Source organism: Ictalurus punctatus, chromosome 12 (genome assembly GCF_001660625.3).
Source record: "Ictalurus punctatus breed USDA103 chromosome 12, Coco_2.0, whole genome shotgun sequence".
NCBI classification, from domain to species: Eukaryota; Metazoa; Chordata; class Actinopteri; order Siluriformes; family Ictaluridae; genus Ictalurus; species Ictalurus punctatus.
In genome coordinates this window covers 28,844,282-28,866,841 of record NC_030427.2, presented here as the reverse complement: position 1 = coordinate 28,866,841, position 22,560 = coordinate 28,844,282, and the positions used below count along the sequence as shown (strand labels likewise).

General features: G+C 37.7%; 2 protein-coding genes across 4 annotated transcripts; both read right to left on the bottom strand.

Moving 5' to 3' along the window:
* Positions 1-194: 194 nt before the first annotated feature.
* Positions 195-15,839, bottom strand: LOC108273328 (mucin-2). Of its 3 annotated transcripts, none has more exons than XM_053684542.1 (5): positions 15,564-15,839; positions 14,559-14,722; positions 14,013-14,086; positions 3,479-3,627; positions 195-3,392 (listed from the first exon to the last, which is right to left on the bottom strand). In XM_053684542.1, the coding sequence occupies exons 1-5, from the start codon at positions 15,625-15,627 to the stop codon at positions 1,924-1,926; spliced, it is 1,920 nt and encodes a 639-aa protein (XP_053540517.1). In that variant the 5' UTR covers positions 15,628-15,839; the 3' UTR covers positions 195-1,923. The 3 variants fall into 3 exon arrangements, with proteins under 3 accessions (XP_053540517.1, XP_053540518.1, XP_053540519.1); XM_053684543.1 differs by lacking the exons at positions 14,013-14,086; positions 14,559-14,722; positions 15,564-15,839 and adding exons at positions 7,046-7,119; positions 7,644-7,807; positions 8,644-8,886; XM_053684544.1 differs by lacking the exons at positions 195-3,392; positions 3,479-3,627 and adding exons at positions 11,994-13,061; positions 13,157-13,305 and having other exon boundaries at positions 15,564-15,816.
* Positions 15,840-18,780: 2,941 nt separating this feature from the next.
* LOC108262283 (G8 domain-containing protein DDB_G0286311) lies at positions 18,781-22,500 on the bottom strand. The gene is made up of 5 exons (XM_053684330.1): positions 22,344-22,500; positions 21,344-21,507; positions 20,796-20,869; positions 19,940-20,088; positions 18,781-19,844 (listed from the first exon to the last, which is right to left on the bottom strand). Exons 1-5 carry the CDS (start codon positions 22,405-22,407, stop codon positions 19,567-19,569), a joined length of 729 nt encoding a protein of 242 aa, XP_053540305.1. The 5' UTR covers positions 22,408-22,500; the 3' UTR covers positions 18,781-19,566.
* Between the last annotated feature and the right edge of the window lie 60 nt (positions 22,501-22,560).

The window sequence follows — 22,560 nt, the reverse complement described above, 5'->3', positions numbered from 1 at the left end:
TGTGAGATACTGTATGTTTGGATTGGACTCTGCTATAACAGCTCTATTTTTGTATTGTTTTTTTGGCGTTTTTTTTTGTTGTTGTTGTTGTTTTGGACATTTTGATTGTCTACAATGGAACACCCTGTATTTGAGTCTGCACATTGACTTAGACTGAGCTACATATTATAGACAAACAATTATACACACACACCTCCTGTAAAACTCCATTTTATTTGTTTTGTGCTGTTTACAACAACACGCACTGAGACAATGTAGACAAATCAGCTCTAAAGAAATGGAAAGCATCCATTCCTCTAATGATTAAGTGACAATGACAGTAATGGATAAGAAAACAGAAACGAGAAAAGAACCTTGACAGAGATGTGCTTTTCTGAGGGGATACTGAATAGGGGATGTAGGATACTGTAAAATATTGTGAAGGCGGGTTTAAAACATATGTTCCCATATCATATAGGAAATAAGAGCGATGAATGCGGTTAAAAGTTTGTTAAAGAGCAACTCATGAACAATGTAACAAACACATGATCTCCAGATGTATTATTAGCGATTTTAATCTTTTCTGACTAAAACAAAAGTTCTGATATTCTCTTACCAGTGTATTTTACAGATGGAGACATGAGTGCCGTACTATGATGGCTGTTTCATTCACATGCTGTAAAAACACATCCTTCCGCTGACAAAACTTGATGGTTTACCCAACACTAGTGAGCGATAACTGAAATCCAGCCTTTGTACATGTATTGTATTTTAGGGGAGAGGTACAGTATTTGTGGGAGGTTTACTGGTAGGCTATTAATAAGAGACTGGAGAAAAATTCAAATCCCATTTCTACCATATTTACTTTGTGCTTTTGTTTCTGTTTCAATCCTGTATCCACCCCGTCCTGTCATTGGCCTGTTACCCAATGTGTGCACCTGTTCTGTCTAGTCCTTCATTCATTTACCTATGTATAGCCTGCTATTTCATTGTTTCGTTGCAAAGCCTTATCATGCATTTCTAACAAAAATCCAAGCCTTGTTTTCTAGTTCCTGGTCTGTGTGCATTATTTCACAGTTTTAATCTAACGATTAACGGATCGTTCTAGTTTGCTGCCTGTGCTCTGACACCCACTTGGATCTCTGACAATGATTCTCCTTAATAAAGCACACAGTAAGTTTTACACACTTGTGCGTCCTGCCTCCTATCACTGCACGTAACACTGGCAAACAAATAACATGGAGCATCTTTTGGTGGACGTCCTCCTTCCCAAGGATTATGCCAATGGCTGGTGATGCAGATAGTATTTGAACACAGGGGGTGTGAATAAAAAAGGACTTGTTCTTTAGCAACATTAACAACACCTTTTAAGGGGTACTAGGAGTAGTAGTAGAAGTAGGCGTAGGAGTGGTGGTAGGAGCAGTGATTGGAGTAGTCATAGTGCGAAGACATGATAATTAATTATCTGAAGTATAGGACTAGTGGCTGAAAGAAAGGGTTCACAAGTTAATGGATAAGGGGTCGGAGTAGAGATGGGAGTACCGTACTGGATTGAGTAGGGGTTGGATGGGAAGTCCTGGAGATATTCATCAGTACAGGAGCTGTTCCTGGTATGATTCTGAGAAGAGCTCAGGGTTAGTATTTTTAGTATGACTATTTATGTTATACCTTTCATTATAGATAGGACAGTGTTTATTCTTAATCTGTGTTAATTCATGGTTGATTTTCAGGCCTTTTATTTCATTTCTGCCATTGGCATTAAGTTGTGGGAAGAATAGATATTGCTGCTGCATGGAGAAATGAAGTTTTATTTAAGTTTGTAGATGAAGTGTATGGCTTCAAGGAGAATCAACAGGTTAGGTGTGTAGGCCAGTAATTGTACCCATTGTTTAAACACACTAACACCACCACTGACGCAACACCCAATAAGATTCCAGTGCCATGTCAGTGTTTCTGCTGTTCGGCATCTGGAAGGATTAGTGGCAGTGGTTCATCAATTGGTAGGGGAAATGGGTCCGGCAATGGTTCAGGGACTGGTTCGGGTTGTGGGACAGGGATTGCTTGGGGTTGTGGGTTGGGGAGTGGGATAGAAGAAATTGGAACAGTGGTTGTAATAGTTCCAGGAGTAGTGGTGAGTGTAATAGTAGTAGTGGTTTGACTAGTTGTAGAAATAGTTGGAAGAGTAGTGTTAGGAGTAAATGAAGTAGTAGTAGATATTATGGTTGTAGGGGTAGTTGTAGGAGAAGTGAAGGGAGTAACTGGAGTAGTAGTTGTTTGAGTAGTGGTAGGTGGAATTGGAGGAGGAGTAGCTGAACTTGTTGCATCGTATTGTATAGGGATGATTGGATTGGTGGTAGAACTAATTGGAGGACTGGTGGTAGGAGTAACTGAAGGTGCAGTGGATGGAAAAGTTATAGGAGTAGTGGTTGGAATAGGTGTAAATCCAATTTCAGAAGCAGTTGGAGGAGTAATTGGAGGAGTAGTGGTTAGAATACTTGTAGGAGTAGTTGAAGGAGCAGTGGTTATAGTAGGGCTAGGAGTAGTGGTAGGAGTACTTGGAGGAATCGTGTCACAAATAGTTATAGTAGTAGTAGGAGTTGGAGTAGTAGTGGTTGGAGTAGTGTTAGGAGTACTTGGAGGAATCGTGTCACAAATAGTTATAGTAGTAGTAGGAGTTGGAGTAGTAGTGGTTGGAGTAGTGTTAGGAGTACTTGGAGGAATCGTGTCACAAATAGTTATAGTAGTAGTAGGAGTTGGAGTAGTAGTGGTTGGAGTAGTGTTAGGAGTACTTGGAGGAATCGTGTCACAAATAGTTGTAGTAGTAGGAGGAGTTGGAGTAGTAGTGTTTGGAGTAGTGTTAGGAGTACTTGGAGGAATCGTGTCACAAATAGTTGTAGTAGTAGGAGGAGTTGGAGTAGTAGTGTTTGGAGTAGTGGTAGGAGTACTTGGAGGAATCGTGTCACAAATAGTTGTAGTAGTAGGAGGAGTTGGAGTAGTAGTGTTTGGAGTAGTGTTAGGAGTACTTGGAGGAATCGTGTCACAAATAGTTGTAGTAGTAGGAGGAGTTGGAGTAGTAGTGTTTGGAGTAGTGTTAGGAGTACTTGGAGGAATCGTGTCACAAATAGTTATAGTAGTAGTAGGAGTTGGAGTAGTAGTGGTTGGAGTAGTGTTAGGAGTACTTGGAGGAATCGTGTCACAAATAGTTATAGTAGTAGTAGGAGTTGGAGTAGTAGTGGTAGGAGTAGGGCTAGGAGTAGTGGTAGAAGTAGTAGGAGTTGGAGTAGTAGTGGTAGGAGTAGGGCTAGGAGTAGTGGTAGAAGTAGTAGGAGTTGGAGTAGTAGTGGTAGGAGTAGGGCTAGGAGTAGTGGTTGGATGGGAAGTGCTCATCGGTGCAGGAGCTGATCCTTGTATGACTGTGTGAAGAGGTCAGTGTTAGTATTTTTCATTATGATTGTTATGTTATATTTTGCAGTTTACATAAGTTAATATTTATTCTTACCCTGTATGAAGTCAGGGTTGATTTTCAGGCCATTTATTTCATTTTTGTCACTGATGGCTGACAGAAATAGGAATTTAATAACCACAGCATTGGTGTGCCTTGAGCTGAACATGATGGTGGCCTGAACAACCACAGATCCAGCCTTGTTACTAAACGTGGAACCAGAGAGATAATAATTTTTTAAGATTATAATCGGAATCTTTTACTCTCTAAAAATGGTAAAAACGTAAGTACAAAATAATCATTATGAAAAGTGTCATCTGATTTTTTTAAATTAATAAACTCATTAATCTTATATATATATATATATATATATATATATATATATATATATATATATATATATATATATATATATATATATATATATATATATATATAAAATTTGGATTTTGATTATTAATTTTCAGAAAGTATTGTCAGACTGTTGAAACAATGTAGTATGCCCTGAATTCACTATATGTGGAAGTCCATGAAACAAAATCCATGGTTTTCAACCCACAAGATATGTATCGTCATGTCAAACATTTCCAGGTCAAATCTGTAGCCCTGCTTGGACTTTCATCTACTGCCTCAGAAATCATACATGATTTCAGTGAGCAATTTATTTGTCTCAGTGGTTTTTCTCCAATCCTGTCACTGCAACATTGTCCCTTTCGTTCTCCTCCTTCCTCAACGCGAAATCTTATCTCATCCTAAGTGTGCTCAAGTGAATGAGTTAATTCACTATTTTTTTGTTTCTGCAGTGCTGTGAGATTTTTATTTTATGAGTAAACAAGGGTGACATTAGTGTACAGGTTACCAATCGTGGTCTTAGAGTACCCTTTGTTCTGAACATTTGAGTGTTTTCCTGCACCTAACAAACCTGATTCAACTAGTCAGCTAATTAACAGTGGACATGGGTGTGTTAGAACAGGGAAAACATTAAAATGCACATGATAGAGGGTACTCCAGGCACGGCCTGTCTTGGGAGCTTGTGCATTTAGTGTAAAATACTGTACACTGTCACATGAGACAAAAATATAGAATAAATACACAAAAAAAGCAAATACTTTAATAGAGGAAAACAGATTTATGCAATTCCTGATAACAAAAATAATTAATTTGATTTTAAATGTTTAGAAGTAAAGTTCACTCACTAACAAATGTCAATGTAATTTTTGATGGGTGAGAAAATCAAGAACATTCTGAGGGCAGATCTCCAGAGCAAGTGAGCATCGTCCACACGGAGCACCATGCCACAAAAAGACTTTAAAATGGCCTCCAGGAAGAATTATGACCAAGTAAAAGCTTGTTATTGGTTGATTTCAAGCCACCCCTTTATTATTATTACTTACTTAGAACAAGTGTTATTATTTAACACTTATTCTGACAATTACTATGTATTGTATAATGTCTTTACAAAATTTAAATAAAAAAAAGAACTTTGTTACTCTGAGGCAACAATGTGCAATAGAAGGTTAACAGGTCTGTATCGTGTACAGTAAGATGCTATCATATGACCAGTCTTGGTCATAAGAGTTGGCTTGGGGAAAGACTAAAACAAAACAAAACAAAAAAAAGATCCAAAGTGGAACGATTCTTTTTCCCACTAAAAGGTATTCATGCTAAAAGGACAAGGGTTGGTCTCATTTTAGAATAGATATTGTTGCTGCATGTTGAACTTAAGTGTTGTTTAAGGTTGTAAATGAAGTTTATGGCTACAAGAAGGATCAAGATATTATGTGTGTCTAATGAAGGGACCAATTATTGTACCTAGCATTTAAACACACTACACCCCCAAAAGATGCCACTACCATGTAAATATAACTTCTTTTGGGCGAGTGCTTGGAGTAGTGATTGGGCGAGTGGTGAGAATAGTGGTTGGTTGAGTGGTAGGAATATTAGATGGGGTAGTGGTAGGAGTAGTGGTTGGGTGAGTGGTGGGAATAGTAGTTGGGCAAGTGGTAGGAGTATTGGTTGGTTGAGTGGTGGGAATAGTAGTTGTGGTAGTGGTGGGAATAGTAGTTGGGGTAGTGGTGGGAGTAGTGGTTGGACGAGTGATGGGAATAGTAGTTGGGGTAGTGGTAGGAGTAGTGGTTGGACGAGTGATGGGAATAGTAGTTGGGGTAGTGGTAGGAGTAGTGGTTGGGCGAGTGGTGGGAATAGTAGTTGGGGTAGTGGTAGGAGTAGTGGTTGGACGAGTGATGGGAATAGTAGTTGGGGTAGTGGTAGGAGTAGTGGTTGGGCGAGTGGTGGGAATAGTAGTTGGGGTAGTGGTGGGAATAGTAGTTGGGGTAGTGGTAGGAGTAGTGCTTGGACGAGTGATGGGAATAGTAGTTGGGGTAGTGGTGGGAATAGTAGTTGGGGTAGTGGTGGGAGTAGTGGTTGGACGAGTGATGGGAATAGTAGTTGGAGTAGTGGTAGGAGTAGTGGTTGGGCGAGTGGTGGGAATAGTAGTTGGGGTAGTGGTGGGAGTAGTGGTTGGACGACTGATGGGAATAGTAGTTGGGGTAGTGGTAGGAGTAGTGGTTGGCGAGTGGTGGGAATAGTAGTTGGGGTAGTGGTGGGAGTAGTGGTTGGACGACTGATGGGAATAGTAGTTGGGGTAGTGGTAGGAGTAGTGGTTGGCGAGTGGTGGGAATAGTAGTTGGGGTAGTGGTGGGAATAGTGGTTGGACGAGTGGTGGGAATAGTAGTTGGGGTAGTGGTGGGAGTAGTGGTTGGACGAGTGGTTAGAATAGTAGTTGGGGTAGTGGTAGGAGTAGTGGTTGGTTGAGTGGTGGGAATAATAGTTTGGGTAGTAGTGGTAGGAGTACTTGTTGAGAGAAAGGCTTCACATGTAAATTGCTTAGCGGTAGGATGATGGGTTGAAGTGAAAGTTTCACAAGGATAAGTGTATACTTGAATAGTTGATCGAGTGGTGGGAATAATAGTTGGGGTAGTGGTACTAGTATTGGTTGGTTGAGTGGTGGGAATAGTAGTTGGGGTAGTGGTGGGAATAGTAGTTGGGGTAGTGGTGGGAGTAGTGGTTGGACGAGTGGTGGGAATAGTAGTTGGGGTAGTATTAGGAATAGTGGTTGGTTGAGTGGTGGGAATAGTAGTTGGGGTAGTGGTGGTAGGGGTAGAATAGTAGTTATAAAGTTGACAAAGTGCACACGCCACACAGATCGATTCAGAAGGACTTATGTTTAAAATGTTCACAAGTTGGACACCATCGACTAGCGCTCAAGCTAAGTAGCTAACGGCTACGCACATGTATGCGGTATGTTTAAAAACACACCAACGCTGCTACACCTGACACCCTGAGAAAGAACCACCACGAAAATCTGATCTGCTCAGGGGTGGTCTCTTTCCAGTCATGAATGAGCTGGCCAATATGTGTCGATACAAGCTAAGTGCAACTCAGACGTGACTCTAGGGCTGTTTCAATGTTGGAAATGTTCTTGTTTGTTGGGAAATTTACACTCTTTCTCACTTTCAGTAACAGTTTAATCTGGTCAGAGTGAAATAAACCGTTCAGGTCTGTGTACTTATAGAATAGAGCCTGTTGCTAGATGAGGAAGTAAACTGTTATTTAAGGTCATACCTGAAGGTCATGGCTGTCACACCTTGATAAAATGTGCGTGTCCCGCAAGTGGGGCAGCCGTAGACAGAGTAGAGCTGGGAAAGAAAGAACAAGTTCACATTTAGAGATTCTTCAAGCTTTCTTCTCCTACAGTATAACACTAAGGCAAGGCAGATTGTTCCATTTTGATTTACAGCAACCAGGTATATCTCAATGACCTGGCGGACATTTCTAGCCTCTTTATTTTGAATTCTCACACTATCTCACTGGTGGAAAAAGATGTCTCAAAATGGACCATATTTGGATTTTCTCCACTTATATATCTTTAATTTTTTTTTATCTCTCACTGAGTGATGGATCTGAATTTATGTATATAGAATTTTATGCAATTTTTTTTTTTTTTTTTGCATTTTAGAAATTAATTAGGTGAATGTTTCCTTTATGGTGTTTGCTTTACTATTACAGGCTGATAGCAAGAACCAGTGATAAGACCAACACTAGAAATATTGAAATCATTTTGAGAATATAAAATACATTTTACACTACTCCTACCACTAGTTGAACCACTACCCCTACCACTAGTATTTCCTGTAAGACGTCGACAAGGTATATCACTCACCGCACTGCTAACTTGCCCAAACATCATATTATAGTCGTGAGAGTTAGGGTTGAGGAGAGAATCACTGTAGATGCGGTTGGTGACGTCCATGGTTAAGTCATAAGAGTATGACGGTTCTGTGTTCGCCGCTTTTAACGTCACCAAACTAGCACCTTCAGCAGAGCCTGCAGTGGGGGAAAAGAATTTTATTGCCTGTTATATAATGTGCTGATAGAATGATCTGACAGGAATAACCTTCTCTTTTACTTAAATATGACTTTACTATTTATTCTGATAATAATTTTGTTTAAACCAGATCACCTACACCTGCTACCTTCTAGTTTCTGATACTGAACTTCGTCTGTGATTCCAAGGAATCATGAGATCAGGTTGGTTTTCATAGGTAGGTCACAAATACTGAGTGACTATGACCAACATCATAAATGGCTCTATCAAATAAATGCGAATGGTGCCGATACCGCATCATTTTAACAAAACACTGGAATGTGCATGTGTAAATGGTTTAAAAACATGATACTGTACCACAAAAGTGATTTCAATCTCCATTCGCAGGCTTTTATTAAACTCAACAAACACACCTACAGATATACAATAGGCTCCAAAAGTCTGTGTCCACAGAAAGGTTAACAGTTTGAATATTCGGCATTGAAGATTGTGTACTATTTCTAAAAATAAATAAATAAATAAATGTTTTAAATTAGAAAAGAATGCAACGTAGAAGAATTTTTCCCACTGTATGTAAAATAAAAACATAAGAACTGATCATTAAAATATCTAATGTTTCAGTTGAGGAAAACTTAATTCATGAAGTCATTATTTGTTTTACGTTCCTATTATTAGAGACTCTGTATTGCACGAACGATAACATGATTCCCAGCTGTTTGAGCATTCGGGACGTATTGAACCATCTCATATTACTCAAAACTACACACAAAAAACAACATAGAGTAACAATTACCACAGGCAACAGCATGCGCTTCATCCTAACAGGATATCTTACCTGACATCACTAGCACGACGGTGCAGAGAGCCGCCCAGGCGGACCGCATCCTGGAGACCTCCATCTGGAACAAACGCAACGTCGGTGTTGGATGTGGAGGTGAAATATTCTGTGTGTGAGAGCGCAGTTAACAAATTGAAATGATCTGAATGTGAAGCAGCCGATATCCCTTATGAAGAGGCCGAGATACGGAAACAGGTGGGGCTAAACAACAAAAAAACACACAACAATGAAAAATTATTTCTATGACTGTGTCTACTGTAATGCTGATTCATTAACTGGAATCATGGCTAGTTTGTTTAACGTAAAAATAACATTATCTACTACTACTTATCAGCTTGTGTCAATATTTTATGGGACCTTATGCGTTCCAATTCAAATGTCATGAAGTGTTTTAGTGAAAATATTATACCAAAATATCATTTTAATTAGAAAGAAGAAGCATTTCTCAGCATATAAAGTTGAGCCTGGGAGATAGACCAATAATTCCATGGTAGTGGTTCAGCTCAAGGCCATGAAGGATTACACCGTGAATGTAAATATATATATATATATCATATATATGAATTCACTCCTCTACTCTCAACTGGACCTATTAGCTACTTATCTACTACGTCTATGGAGCACAAGGAACACTTCACACTTCCACTGTCACAGTCAAGGTGAATAGATGGCGACAACGATACGGCACTACAATGATGTAGTGCCGTAATGATGTCCAATCCATCACAGGGCATGAGGTCCCTTCATGTAGCAAGTCTGCAAGGGTGGGTGAGATTCTGCTGGAAATGTTGAAGGCACTGGACGAAGCTGGGGTTGAATGTTGCATGGAGATCTGGGGAAATACATTTGAACTGGCAAGCTGGGATGGTGGTCCGCATTTTAAAAAAATAATAAAATAAAATAAAAATAAACAGGGGTCTATAGGGTTTGTTCCAATTATAGGGAATCACAACTCTTAGTTTTTTTAGGAGAGGTCTTTGCCAGGGTTCTGAAGCGGAGCCTCTGTCCAGTAGGATTCAGAGCCGGTTCCTCCCAATGACTTTGTTTAGTTATTTTTTCTCCCTTGGCATTGTCCAAGTGTGTTTCCTCTAGGCTCACTCTTCTATAATGTGCTGTTTAACCATCACATTTACCATTTTTGACCTCTTGCTACAGTGATACAGGAGACAGCTGAAAATGCCACTTTTCTGCTTTCCCAGCTAAAACAGCAGTCAGAGCAAACACCAATCAAATTCACCTGGTGGAAAAGCCAATTCACTGAAGGGGAAAGGACGTGAGGCATGAAAGGTGTGACTTTGTTGAACACTGTAGATGGTGCAATGATACAAACACAGTTTTTTTCAGGCTTGTTCAATTCCATTTTATTCGTCTTGTGCTGTTTACAATAAACACTCTCGACAAATCGAGCACGTAGATAGAGATAAGAAGGCTATCAAATTCCTTTAAAATTCGAATTTATATTTATTCATGTAGTGTAATGTTTTGTTGTCTGTGAAATTTACCTGGATTCAGTGGCATGAAATTTCACTATCTTTAGCTTCTCATTATGCAAGAATGATTTCTTTCATTTCATTTCCTCTTAAATCCACAGAGCAAACCCCAAATGCCTACATATTCACTATATCTGCCCACTTCATAAAGTATAACAATAGTGTTATAGCAAATTAATAAATAAATCGAAATAGTGCACTACGGGCTGTATTCAGACTTGAGATATTCCCGTGCAGTGAGGATTTCATACCCAAATTCTGCACATCACTATTCAGACCTCAGACATAACTACAGGATTAAACAGTACTCAGACAGCTGAGCGGGGTTTTTCTCTCTCTCTAGTCCACAGAGGCATGAACGGCACACGAGCGAGTGTAACAAACTGAACGGTCTGCTTTGAAAATCTACTTAAGCATGCGCATACCTTGACTCTGAATACAGGGAACTTTTCAGAATTAAAGTCTCTCCATCAACGCACCATTTAAAATAAAGCCATAGAAAAAAAGCGGCTCCGATAAGTGACTGTGGAAACGATCTACATGCATGTAGTATCATAGTTAGGACATATATATGTAATATATATATAGATATATATATATATGTGAACATAAAGTGTGCTTTAACTCACAAACATTTTTTTTCCAGAGCACTTTTTCACCAAGTGACAACAGTCATTAGACCAAACCATGTAATATTAGCAATTTGCTCTGACATCTCTCCAGGATAAAGACTTTATGATGTGGAATTTGCAAATGTAAGAATAAATCTGAAGCATTTGATTATAAAGAGACAATAATACAATAGTGATTGGGCCAATTATTTATTATTATTATTATTATTATTATTATTATTATTATTATTATTATTATTATTATTATTGTTTGTAGTAGTAGTAGTAGTAGTAGTAGTAGTGGTGGTATTATTGTTAGCAGTAGTAGTATTAATGGTGGTGGTATTATTATTATTATTATTATTATTATTATTATTATTATTATTATTATTATTATTATTTGTAGTAGTAGTAGTAGTAGTAGTAGTGGTGGTATTATTGTTAGCAGTAGTAGTATTAATGGTGGTGGTATTATTATTATTATTATTAGTAGTAGTAGTAGTAGTAGTAGTAGTAGTAGTAGTACTATAGCTGTACAGCCCTGTAGAACATTTCAAGCTCATGAGGCTTAACCCCAAACATTTAAAAGTCTGACTTCTATGTATTTCACTATGAATTAATTATTAATCATGTGTCTAATCATGTGATCTGAAACAATTGAGTAACTTCTTAAATAAGCAAGACTCCTGTTTTAAAAACCCATTTCACCCAGAAACAATAATTTTTTGCAAATTTTATGAATCTCTTTTTATGAAAAAGAATTTTATGAATGTTTGGATTGGATTTTGCTTGAACTTGCTCTCTGTTTGGATTGGATTTTGCTTGAACAGTTATTTGCTTGGATTAGATTTTGCTTTAACTTGCTCTGTGTTTGTATTGGATTTTGCTTGAACAGTTATTTGCTTGGATTAGATTTTGCTTTAAGTGCTCTGTGTTTGGATTGGATTTTGATTCATGCTAATTGAATCGATCATTGATGGACTTTGAACTTTGATGACAACTTTATAAACACATCATGTGCTCTATTTAAAGAACAGCGTTTGCTATGAAGTGTTAATTCAGAGATCTTTATAAATGATTAAGATGTTGGTATCGTGGTTTGTAAGAATATTTGTTGTGTGTAAAATGTTTAAATCATATTTGTATTGAATTGAATTGTAAAGTAAACCCTTTATATACTACATCGTTTGTTTTAGACTGAACAACGTATTGGAGATGAACAATTATGTAAACACACACACACACGTCCTGGGAGGAAAAATTTCAAGTTTGTATAATCCCATTTTATTAGTTTTGTGCTGTTTACAACAGGCATTGAGACATTGTAGACAAATCTGCATCTATTCCTCTAATGATTAACTGAAAATGACATTAATGAAAAGAAAAAAGAAAGAAGAAAGATACTGAATAGAGGAAGAATGATGTAAAAATTGTGAAGGCAGGTTTACAACATAGGTTCTTGAATCATATAAGAAATACAAGAGCAATGATCGATGTTAAAAGTTTGTTAAGGAGTAACAAACACATGCTCTTAAGATGTCAGGTGATTATCAGATATTTAAGTCATTTCTGAACAAACAAAAGTGATTTTAACATTGTCCTTTTGACATGTGGGCACATGACATCTTGTGGGCAGGGACTATTTCATTCCCACTCTGTAAATGTATTGTGATTGAGAGGTGAGGTAGTTGTAGGAGGTTAATGGGTAGGCTATGAAGTATAGTCTTCAGAAAACAGAACATTTCTAAATCCCATTTCTACCATGGTAATGGGAGAGAAAATACAGATTGCCCATTGGACGGTGACTCAGATGGTGTTTGAACACAGGAGGTGTGAAAAAAAGGTTGCTCTTTACAGATAGAATATTATACTTTAATCGAGCCTTTCAAGGGTTTCATGTGTCGTCTGTTTTAATATGAATTTAATATCATGTCATATGATTAACTACATGCAATCTGTTTCTTTTTTTCTTTTTCTTTTTTAAACAATCTGATTAAGTAGTTTTAGTAATGGCAGGAGATCGGTTAAAGGAATGGGTTCACCCTGTTTTAATAGACTAGAGTAGTGGTTGTAGTTGTTGTAGGAGTGGTGGTACGAGTAGTTGGAGTAGTGGTTGGAGTAGTGGTTGGAGTAGTGGTTGGAGTAGGGGTTGGAGTGATAAAACATGACATAATTATCTGAATGATATCATGATTAGTTAAATATGGGTCACATGTTATTAGACGAGTAGTGGTTGGAGTAGTGGTTGGAGTAGTGGTTGGAGTGGTGGTTGGAGTGGTGGTTGGATGGGAAACGCTTGTGGATTGTGAAGACACTGAGAAGAGGATAGTTAGTTAGACAGTTAGTATTTTTCATTATGCTTATTTACTGTATTATTTGCACTTTAAATAAGTCAGTATTTATTCTTACCCTGTGTGAATCCAGGGTTGATTCTCAGGCCATTTATTTCATTTCTGCTATTGACGGCCTGCAGAAATAGGTACTTGATCACCATGGCATTGGTTTGGTCTGAGTAGAACCTGATGGTGGCCTGAACAACCACAGATCCAGCCTTGTCACTAGACATGGAGCCAGAGAGATAATAAATAACTCAAGTGATATTTAATGTTGCAGATGAACTTTACGGCTGCAAGGAGGATCAAGAGGTTAGGTGTTTAATACCTGTGATATACACAATGAAATATTTTTAAAATGTAATTGACACTGTACCCATATGCAGGTACAGAGGTATTTTAAGGCATGGCAGTGTGAATGTATGAGGCACACTTTACTACACTACCTTAGGTGTACAATTACTAATGCACATCTTTTTCACTGCACGATGTGTGTAAATCCTCGTCTACCTTTCGTCGGTGTCGTGTTCTGACCACAGTTCCACTATAAGCGGAATATTTTTGGTTGTTGGACTGTTTCTCAAGCCAGAAATGACACTGAGGTGTTTTAAACACACCAGTACAGCTACACCCGATACACTCGTAACGGAAAGAAAGAACCACCACGAAAATCTGATCTGCTCAGGGGTGGTCTCTTTCCAGTCATGAATGAGCTGGCCAATATGTGTCGATACAAGCTAAGTGCAACTCAGACACCACTCTAGGGCTGTTTCAATGTTGGAGATGTTCATGTTTGTTGGGAAATTTACACTCTTTCTCACTTTCAGTAACCGTTTAATCTGGTCAGAGTGAAATAAACCGTTCAGGTCTGTGTACATATAGAATAGAGCCTGTTGCTAGATGAGGAAGTAAACTGTTATTTAAGGTCATACCTGAAGGTCATGGCTGTTACACCTTGATAAAATGTGCGTGTGTCGCAAGTGGGGCAGCCGTAGACAGAGTAGAGCTGGGAAGAAAGAACAAGGTCACATTGAGAGATTCTTCAAGCTTTCTTTTCATACAGTATAACACTAAGGCAAGGCAGATTGTTCCATTTTGATTTACAGCAACCAGGTATATCTCAATGACCTGGCGGACATTTCTAGCCTCTTTATTTTGAATTCTCACACTATCTCACTGGTGGAAAACTTTGGAAGTTGTCTCAAAATAAAGGTCCATATTTGGATTTTCTTCACTGATTTCTTTCATTTCGATCTCTCACCGATGGACGGATCTGAACTCAGTCATGAATTTAGAATTTCAGAACATGCAAATGGAAAAACGCCAGAAAAGATTTGGTGAATGTAATTAGCACATGAGACATCAGAATATAATAAAGACCGGCAGTACGAGGTGCATGCCTTATAGCTGATATTTAGACTTTGCAAATCTCATAATAAATAAAATTATAAATTTTTGCTGTGAGGTAAATCACTCACCGCACTGCTAACTTCCCCAAACATCATATTATAGTCGTCAGAGTTAGGGTTGAGGAGAGAATCACTGTAGATGCGGTTGGTAACGTCCATGGTTAAGTCATAAGAGTATGACGGTTCTGTGTTCGCCGCTTTTAACGTCACCAAACTAGCACCTTCAGCAGAGCCTGCAGTGGGGGAAAAGAATTTTATTGCCTGTTATATAATGTGCTGATAGAATGATCTGACAGGAATAACCTTCTCTTTTACTTAAATATGACTTTACTATTTATTCTGATAATAATTTTGTTTAAACCAGATCACCTACACCTGCTACCTTCTAGTTTCTGATACTGAACTTCGTCTGTGATTCCAAGGAATCATGAGATCAGGTTGGTTTTCATAGGTAGGTCACAAATACTGAGTGACTATGACCAACATCATAAATGGCTCTATCAAACAAATGCGAATGGTGCCGATACCGCATCATTTTAACAAAACACTGGAATGTGCATGTGTAAATGGTTTAAAAACATGATACTGTACCACAAAAGTGATTTCAATCTCCATTCGCAGGCTTTTATTAAACTCAACAAACACACCTACAGATATACAATAGGCTCCAAAAGTCTGTGTCCACAGAAAGGTTAACAGTTTGAATATTCGGTATTGAAGATTGTGTACTATTTCTAAAAAATAAATAAATAAATAAATAAATGTTTTAAATTAGAAAAGAATGCAACGTAGAAGAATTTTTCCCACTGTATGTAAAATAAAAACAAAAGAACTGATCATTAAAATATCTAATGTTTCAATTGAGGAAAACTTAATTCATGAAGTCATTATTTGTTTTACGTTCCTATTATTAGAGACTCTGTATTGCACGAACGATAACATGATTCCCAGCTGTTTGAGCATTCGGGACGTATTGAACCATCTCATATTACTCAAAACTACACACAAAAAACAACATAGAGTAACAATTACCACAGGCAACAGCATGCGCTTCACCCTAACAGGATATCTTACCTGACATCACTAGCACGGCGGTGCAGAGAGCCGCCCAGGCGGACCGCATCCTGGAGACCTCCATCTGGAACAAACGCAACGTCGGTGTTGGATGTGGAGGTGAAATATTCTGTGTGTGAGAGCGCAGCTTAACAAATTGAAATGATCTGAATGTGAAGCAGCCGATATCCCTTATGAAGAGGCCGAGATACGGAAACAGGTGGGGCTAAACAACAAAAAAACACACAACAATGAAAAATTATTTCTATGACTGTGTCTACTGTAACGCTGATTCATTAACTGGAATCATGGCTAGTTTGTTTAACGTAAAAATAACATTATCTACTACTACTTATCAGCTTGTGTCAATATTTTATGGGACCTTATGCGTTCCAATTCAAATGTCATGAAGTGTTTTAGTGAAAATATTATACCAAAATATCATTTTAATTAGAAAGAAGAAGCATTTCTCAGCATATAAAGTTGAGCCTGGGAGATAGACCAATAATTCCATGGTAGTGGTTCAGCTCAAGGCCATGAAGGATTACACCGTGAATGTAAATATATATATATATCATATATATGAATTCACTCCTCTACTCTCAACTGGACCTATTAGCTACTTATCTACTACGTCTATGGAGCACAAGGAGCACTTCACACTTCCAGTGTCACAGTCAAGGTGAATAGATGGCGACAACGATACGGCACTACAATGATGTAGTGCTGTAATGATGTCCAATCCATCACAGGGCATGAGGTCCCTTCATGTAGCAAGTCTGCAAGGGTGGGTGAGATTCTGCTGGAAATGTTGAAGGCACTGGACGAAGCTGGGGTTGAATGTTGCATGGAGATCTGGGGAAATACATTTGAACTGGCAAGCTGGGATGGTGGTCCGCATTTTAAAAAAATAATAAAATAAAATAAAAATAAACAGGGGTCTATAGGGTTTGTTCCAATTATAGGGAATCACAACTCTTAGTTTTTTTAGGAGAGGTCTTTGCCAGGGTTCTGAAGCGGAGCCTCTGTCCAGTAGGATTCAGAGCCGGTTCCTCCCAATGACTTTGTTTAGTTATTTTTTCTCCCTTGGCATTGTCCAAGTGTGTTTCCTCTAGGCTCACTCTTCTATAATGTGCTGTTTAACCATCACATTTACCATTTTTGACCTCTTGCTACAGTGATACAGGAGACAGCTGAAAATGCCACTTTTCTGCTTTCCCAGCTAAAACAGCAGTCAGAGCAAACACCAATCAAATTCACCTGGTGGAAAAGCCAATTCACTGAAGGGGAAAGGACGTGAGGCATGAAAGGTGTGACTTTGTTGAACACTGTAGATGGTGCAATGATACAAACACAGTTTTTTTCAGGCTTGTTCAATTCCATTTTATTCGTCTTGTGCTGTTTACAATAAACACTCTCGACAAATCGAGCACGTAGATAGAGATAAGAAGGCTATCAAATTCCTTTAAAATTCGAATTTATATTTATTCATGTAGTGTAATGTTTTGCTCTCTGTGAAATTTACCTGGATTCAGTGGCATGAAATTTCACTATCTTTAGCTTCTCATTATGCAAGAATGATTTCTTTCATTTCATTTCCTCTTAAATCCACAGAGCAAACCCCAAATGCCTACATATTCACTATATCTGCCCACTTCATAAAGTATAACAATAGTGTTATAGCAAATGAATAAATAAATCTAAATAGTGCACTACGGGCTGTATTCAGACTTGAGATATTCCCGTGCAGTGAGGATTTCATACCCAAATTCTGCACATCACTATTCAGACCTCAGACATAACTACAGGATTAAACAGTACTCAGACAGCTGAGCGGGGTTTTTCTCTCTCTCTAGTCCACAGAGGCATGAACGGCACACGAGCGAGTGTAACAAACTGAACGGTCTGCTTTGAAAATCTACTTAAGCATGCGCATACCTTGACTCTGAATACAGGGAACTTTTCAGAATTAAAGTCTCTCCAACAACGTACCATTTAAAATAAAGCCATAGAAAAAAAGCGGCTCATAAAGTGTGCTTTAACTCACAAACATTTTTTCCAGAGCACTTTTTCACCAAGTGACAACAGTCATTAGACCAAACCATGTAATATTAGTAATTTGCTCTGACATCTCTCCAGGATAAAGACTTTATGATGTGGAATTTGCAAATGTAAGAATAAATCTGAAGCATTTGATTATAAAGAGACAATAATACAATAGTGATTGGGCCAATTATTTATTATTATTATTATTATTATTATTATTATTATTATTATTATTATTATTATTATTTGTAGTAGTAGTAGTAGTAGTAGTAGTAGTAGTGGTGGTATTATTGTTAGCAGTAGTAGTATTAATGGTGGTGGTATTATTATTATTATTATTATTATTATTATTATTATTTGTAGTAGTAGTAGTAGTAGTAGTAGTAGTGGTGGTATTATTGTTAGCAGTAGTAGTATTAATGGTGGTGGTATTATTATTATTATTATTAGTAGTAGTAGTAGTAGTAGTAGTAGTAGTAGTAGTACTATAGCTGTACAGCCCTGTAGAACATTTCAAGCTCATGAGGCTTAACCCCAAACATTTAAAAGTCTGACTTCTATGTATTTCACTATGAATTAATTATTAATCATGTGTCTAATCATGTGATCTGAAACAATTGAGTAACTTCTTAAATAAGCAAGACTCCTGTTTTAAAAACCCATTTCACCCAGAAACAATAATTTTTTGCAAATTTTATGAATCTCTTTTTATGAAAAAGAATTTTATGAATGTTTGGATTAGATTTTGCTTGAACAGTTATTTGCTTGGATTAGATTTTGCTTTAACTTGCTCTCTGTTTGGATTGGATTTTGCTTGAACAGTTATTTGCTTGGATTAGATTTTGCTTTAAGTGCTCTGTGTTTGGATTGGATTTTGATTCATGCTAATTGAATCGATCATTGATGGACTTTGAACTTTGATGACAACTTTATAAACACATCATGTGCTCTATTTAAAGAACAGCGTTTGCTATGAAGTGTTAATTCAGAGATCTTTATAAATGATTAAGATGTTGGTATCGTGGTTTGTAAGAATATTTGTTGTGTGTAAAATGTTTAAATCATATTTGTATTGAATTGAATTGTAAAGTAAACCCTTTATATACTACATCGTTTGTCTTAGACTGAACTACGTATTGGAGATGAACAATTATGTAAACACACACACACACACACGTCCTGGGAGGAAAAATTTCAAGCTTGTATAATCCCATTTTATTAGTTTTGTGCTGTTTACAACAGGCATTGAGACATTGTAGACAAATCTGCATCTATTCCTCTAATGATTAACTGAAAATGACATTAATGAAAAGAAAAAAGAAAGAAGAAAGATACTGAATAGAGGAAGAATGATGTAAAAATTGTGAAGGCAGGTTTACAACATAGGTTCTTGAATCATATAAGAAATACAAGAGCAATGATCGATGTTAAAAGTTTGTTAAGGAGTAACAAACACATGCTCTTAAGATGTCAGGTGATTATCAGATATTTAAGTCATTTCTGAACAAACAAAAGTGATTTTAACATTGTCCTTTTGACATGTGGTCACATGACATCTTGTGGGCAGGGACTATTTCATTCCCACTCTGTAAATGTATTGTGATTGAGAGGTGAGGTAGTTGTAGGAGGTTAATGGGTAGGCTATGAAGTATAGACTTCAGAAAACGGAACATTTCTAAATCCCATTTCTACCATGGTAATGGGAGAGAAAATACAGATTGCCCATTGGACGGTGACTCAGATGGTGTTTGAACACAGGAGGTGTGAAAAAAGGTTGCTCTTTACAGATAGAATATTATACTTTAATCGAGCCTTTCAAGGGTTTCATGTGTCGTCTGTTTTAATATGAATTTAATATCATGTCATATGATTAACTACATGCAATCTGTTTCTTTTTTTCTTTTTCTTTTTTAAACAATCTGATTAAGTAGTTTTAGTAATGGCAGGAGATCGGTTAAAGGAATGGGTTCACCCTGTTTTAATAGACTAGAGTAGTGGTTGTAGTTGTTGTAGGAGTGGTGGTACGAGTAGTTGGAGTAGTGGTTGGAGTAGTGGTTGGAGTAGTGGTTGGAGTAGGGGTTGGAGTGATAAAACATGACATAATTATCTGAATGATATCATGATTAGTTAAATATGGGTCACATGTTATTAGACGAGTAGTGGTTGGAGTAGTGGTTGGAGTGGTGGTTGGAGTGGTGGTTGGAGTAGTGGTTGGAGTGGTGGTTGGATGGGAAACGCTTGTGGATTGTGAAGACACTGAGAAGAGGATAGTTAGTTAGACAGTTAGTATTTTTCATTATGCTTATTTACTGTATTATTTGCACTTTAAATAAGTCAGTATTTATTCTTACCCTGTGTGAATCCAGGGTTGATTCTCAGGCCATTTATTTCATTTCTGCTATTGACGGCCTGCAGAAATAGGTACTTGATCACCATGGCATTGGTTTGGTCTGAGTAGAACATGATGGTGGCCTGAACAACCACAGATCCAGCCTTGTCACTAGACATGGAGCCAGAGAGATAATAAATAACTCCAGTGATATTTAATGTTGCAGATGAACTTTACGGCTGCAAGGAGGATCAAGAGGTTAGGTGTTTAATACCTGTGATATACACAATGAAATATTTTTAAAATGTAATTGACACTGTACCCATATGCAGGTACAGAGGTATTTTAAGGCATGGCAGTGTGAATGTATGAGGCACACTTTACTACACTACCTTAGGTGTACAATTACTAATGCACATCTTTTTCACTGCACGATGTGTGTAAATCCTCGTCTACCTTTCGTCGGTGTCGTGTTCTGACCACAGTTCCACTATAAGCGGAATATTTTTGGTTGTTGGACTGTTTCTCAAGCCAGAAATGACACTGAGGTGTTTTAAACACACCAGTACAGCTACACCCGATACACTCGTAACGGAAAGAAAGAACCACCACGAAAATCTGATCTGCTCAGGGGTGGTCTCTTTCCAGTCATGAATGAGCTGGCCAATATGTGTCGATACAAGCTAAGTGCAACTCAGACGCCACTCTAGGGCTGTTTCAATGTTGGAGATGTTCATGTTTGTTGGGAAATTTACACTCTTTCTCACTTTCAGTAACCGTTTAATCTGGTCAGAGTGAAATAAACCGTTCAGGTCTGTGTACTTATAGAATAGAGCCTGTTGCTAGATGAGGAAGTAAACTGTTATTTAAGGTCATACCTGAAGGTCATGGCTGTTACACCTTGATAAAATGTGCGTGTGTCGCAAGTGGGGCAGCCGTAGACAGAGTAGAGCTGGGAAAGAAAGAACAAGGTCACATTGAGAGATTCTTCAAGCTTTCTTTTCATACAGTATAACACTAAGGCAAGGCAGATTGTTCCATTTTGATTTACAGCAACCAGGTATATCTCAATGACCTGGCGGACATTTCTAGCCTCTTTATTTTGAATTCTCACACTATCTCACTGGTGGAAAACTTTGGAAGTTGTCTCAAAATAAAGGTCCATATTTGGATTTTCTTCACTGATTTCTTTCATTTCGATCTCTGACCGATGGACAGATCTGAACTCAGTCATGAATTTAGAATTTCAGAACATGCAAAATGGAAAAACGCCAGAAAAGATTTGGTGAATGTAATTAGCACACGAGACATCAGAATATAATAAAGACCGGCAGTACGACGTGCATGCCTTATAGTTGATATTTAGACTTTGCAAATCTCATAATAGATAAAATTATAAATTTTTGCTGTGAGGTAAATCACTCACCGCACTGCTAACTTCCCCAAACATCATATTATAGTCGTGAGAGTTAGGGTTGAGGAGAGAATCACTGTAGATGCGGTTGGTGACGTCCATGGTTAAGTCATAAGAGTATGACGGTTCTGTGTTCGCCGCTTTTAACGTCACCAAACTAGCACCTTCAGCAGAGCCTGCAGTGGGGGAAAAGAATTTTATTGCCTGTTATATAATGTGCTGATAGAATGATCTGACAGGAATAACCTTCTCTTTTACTTAAATATGACTTTACTATTTATTCTGATAATAATTTTGTTTAAACCAGATCACCTACACCTGCTACCGTCTAGTTTCTGATACTGAACTTCGTCTGTGATTCCAAGGAATCATGAGATCAGGTTGGTTTTCATAGGTAGGTCACAAATACTGAGTGACTATGACCAACATCATAAATGGCTCTATCAAATAAATGCGAATGGTGCCGATACCGCATCATTTTAACAAAACACTGGAATGTGCATGTGTAAATGGTTTAAAAACATGATACTGTACCACAAAAGTGATTTCAATCTCCATTCGCAGGCTTTTATTAAACTCAACAAACACACCTACAGATATACAATAGGCTCCAAAAGTCTGTGTCCACAGAAAGGTTAACAGTTTGAATATTCGGCATTGAAGATTGTGTACTATTTCTAAAAATAAATAAATAAATAAATGTTTTAAATTAGAAAAGAATGCAACGTAGAAGAATTTTTCCCACTGTATGTAAAATAAAAACATAAGAACTGATCATTAAAATATCTAATGTTTCAATTGAGGAAAACTTAATTCATGAAGTCATTATTTGTTTTACGTTCCTATTATTAGAGACTCTGTATTGAACGTACGATAACATGATTCCCAGTTGTTTGAGCATTCGGGACGTATTGAACCATCTCATATTACTCAAAACTACACACAAAAAACAACATAGAGTAACAATTACCACAGGCAACAGCATGCGCTTCACCCTAACAGGATATCTTACCTGACATCACTAGCACGGCGGTGCAGAGAGCCGCCCAGGCGGACCGCATCCTGGAGACCTCCATCTGGAACAAACGCAATGTCGGTGTTGGATGTGGAGGTGAAATATTCTGTGTGTGAGAGCGCAGTTAACAAATTGAAATGATCTGAATGTGAAGCAGCCGATATCCCTTATGAAGAGGCCGAGATACGGAAACAGGTGGGGCTAAACAACAAAA

Excerpts from the sequence above, each read along its gene's own strand:
- LOC108262283 (XM_053684330.1), bottom strand. The coding sequence starts at position 22,407 with ATGGAGGTCTCCAGGATGCGGTCCGCCTGGGCGGCTCTCTGCACCGCC. Across the intron at positions 21,508-22,343 it reads CGCCGTGCTAGTGATGTCAG|GCTCTGCTGAAGGTGCTAGT; the intron begins GTAAGATATCCT and ends CCCCCACTGCAG. Across the intron at positions 20,870-21,343 it reads TTGGGGAAGTTAGCAGTGCG|CTCTACTCTGTCTACGGCTG; the intron begins GTGAGTGATTTA and ends TTTCTTTCCCAG.
- LOC108273328 (XM_053684542.1), bottom strand. The coding sequence starts at position 15,627 with ATGGAGGTCTCCAGGATGCGGTCCGCCTGGGCGGCTCTCTGCACCGCC. Across the intron at positions 14,087-14,558 it reads TTGGGGAAGTTAGCAGTGCG|CTCTACTCTGTCTACGGCTG; the intron begins GTGAGTGATTTA and ends CTTTCTTCCCAG. Across the intron at positions 3,393-3,478 it reads CAACCCTGACTTCATACAGG|TCATACAAGGATCAGCTCCT; the intron begins GTAAGAATAAAT and ends CTCTTCACACAG.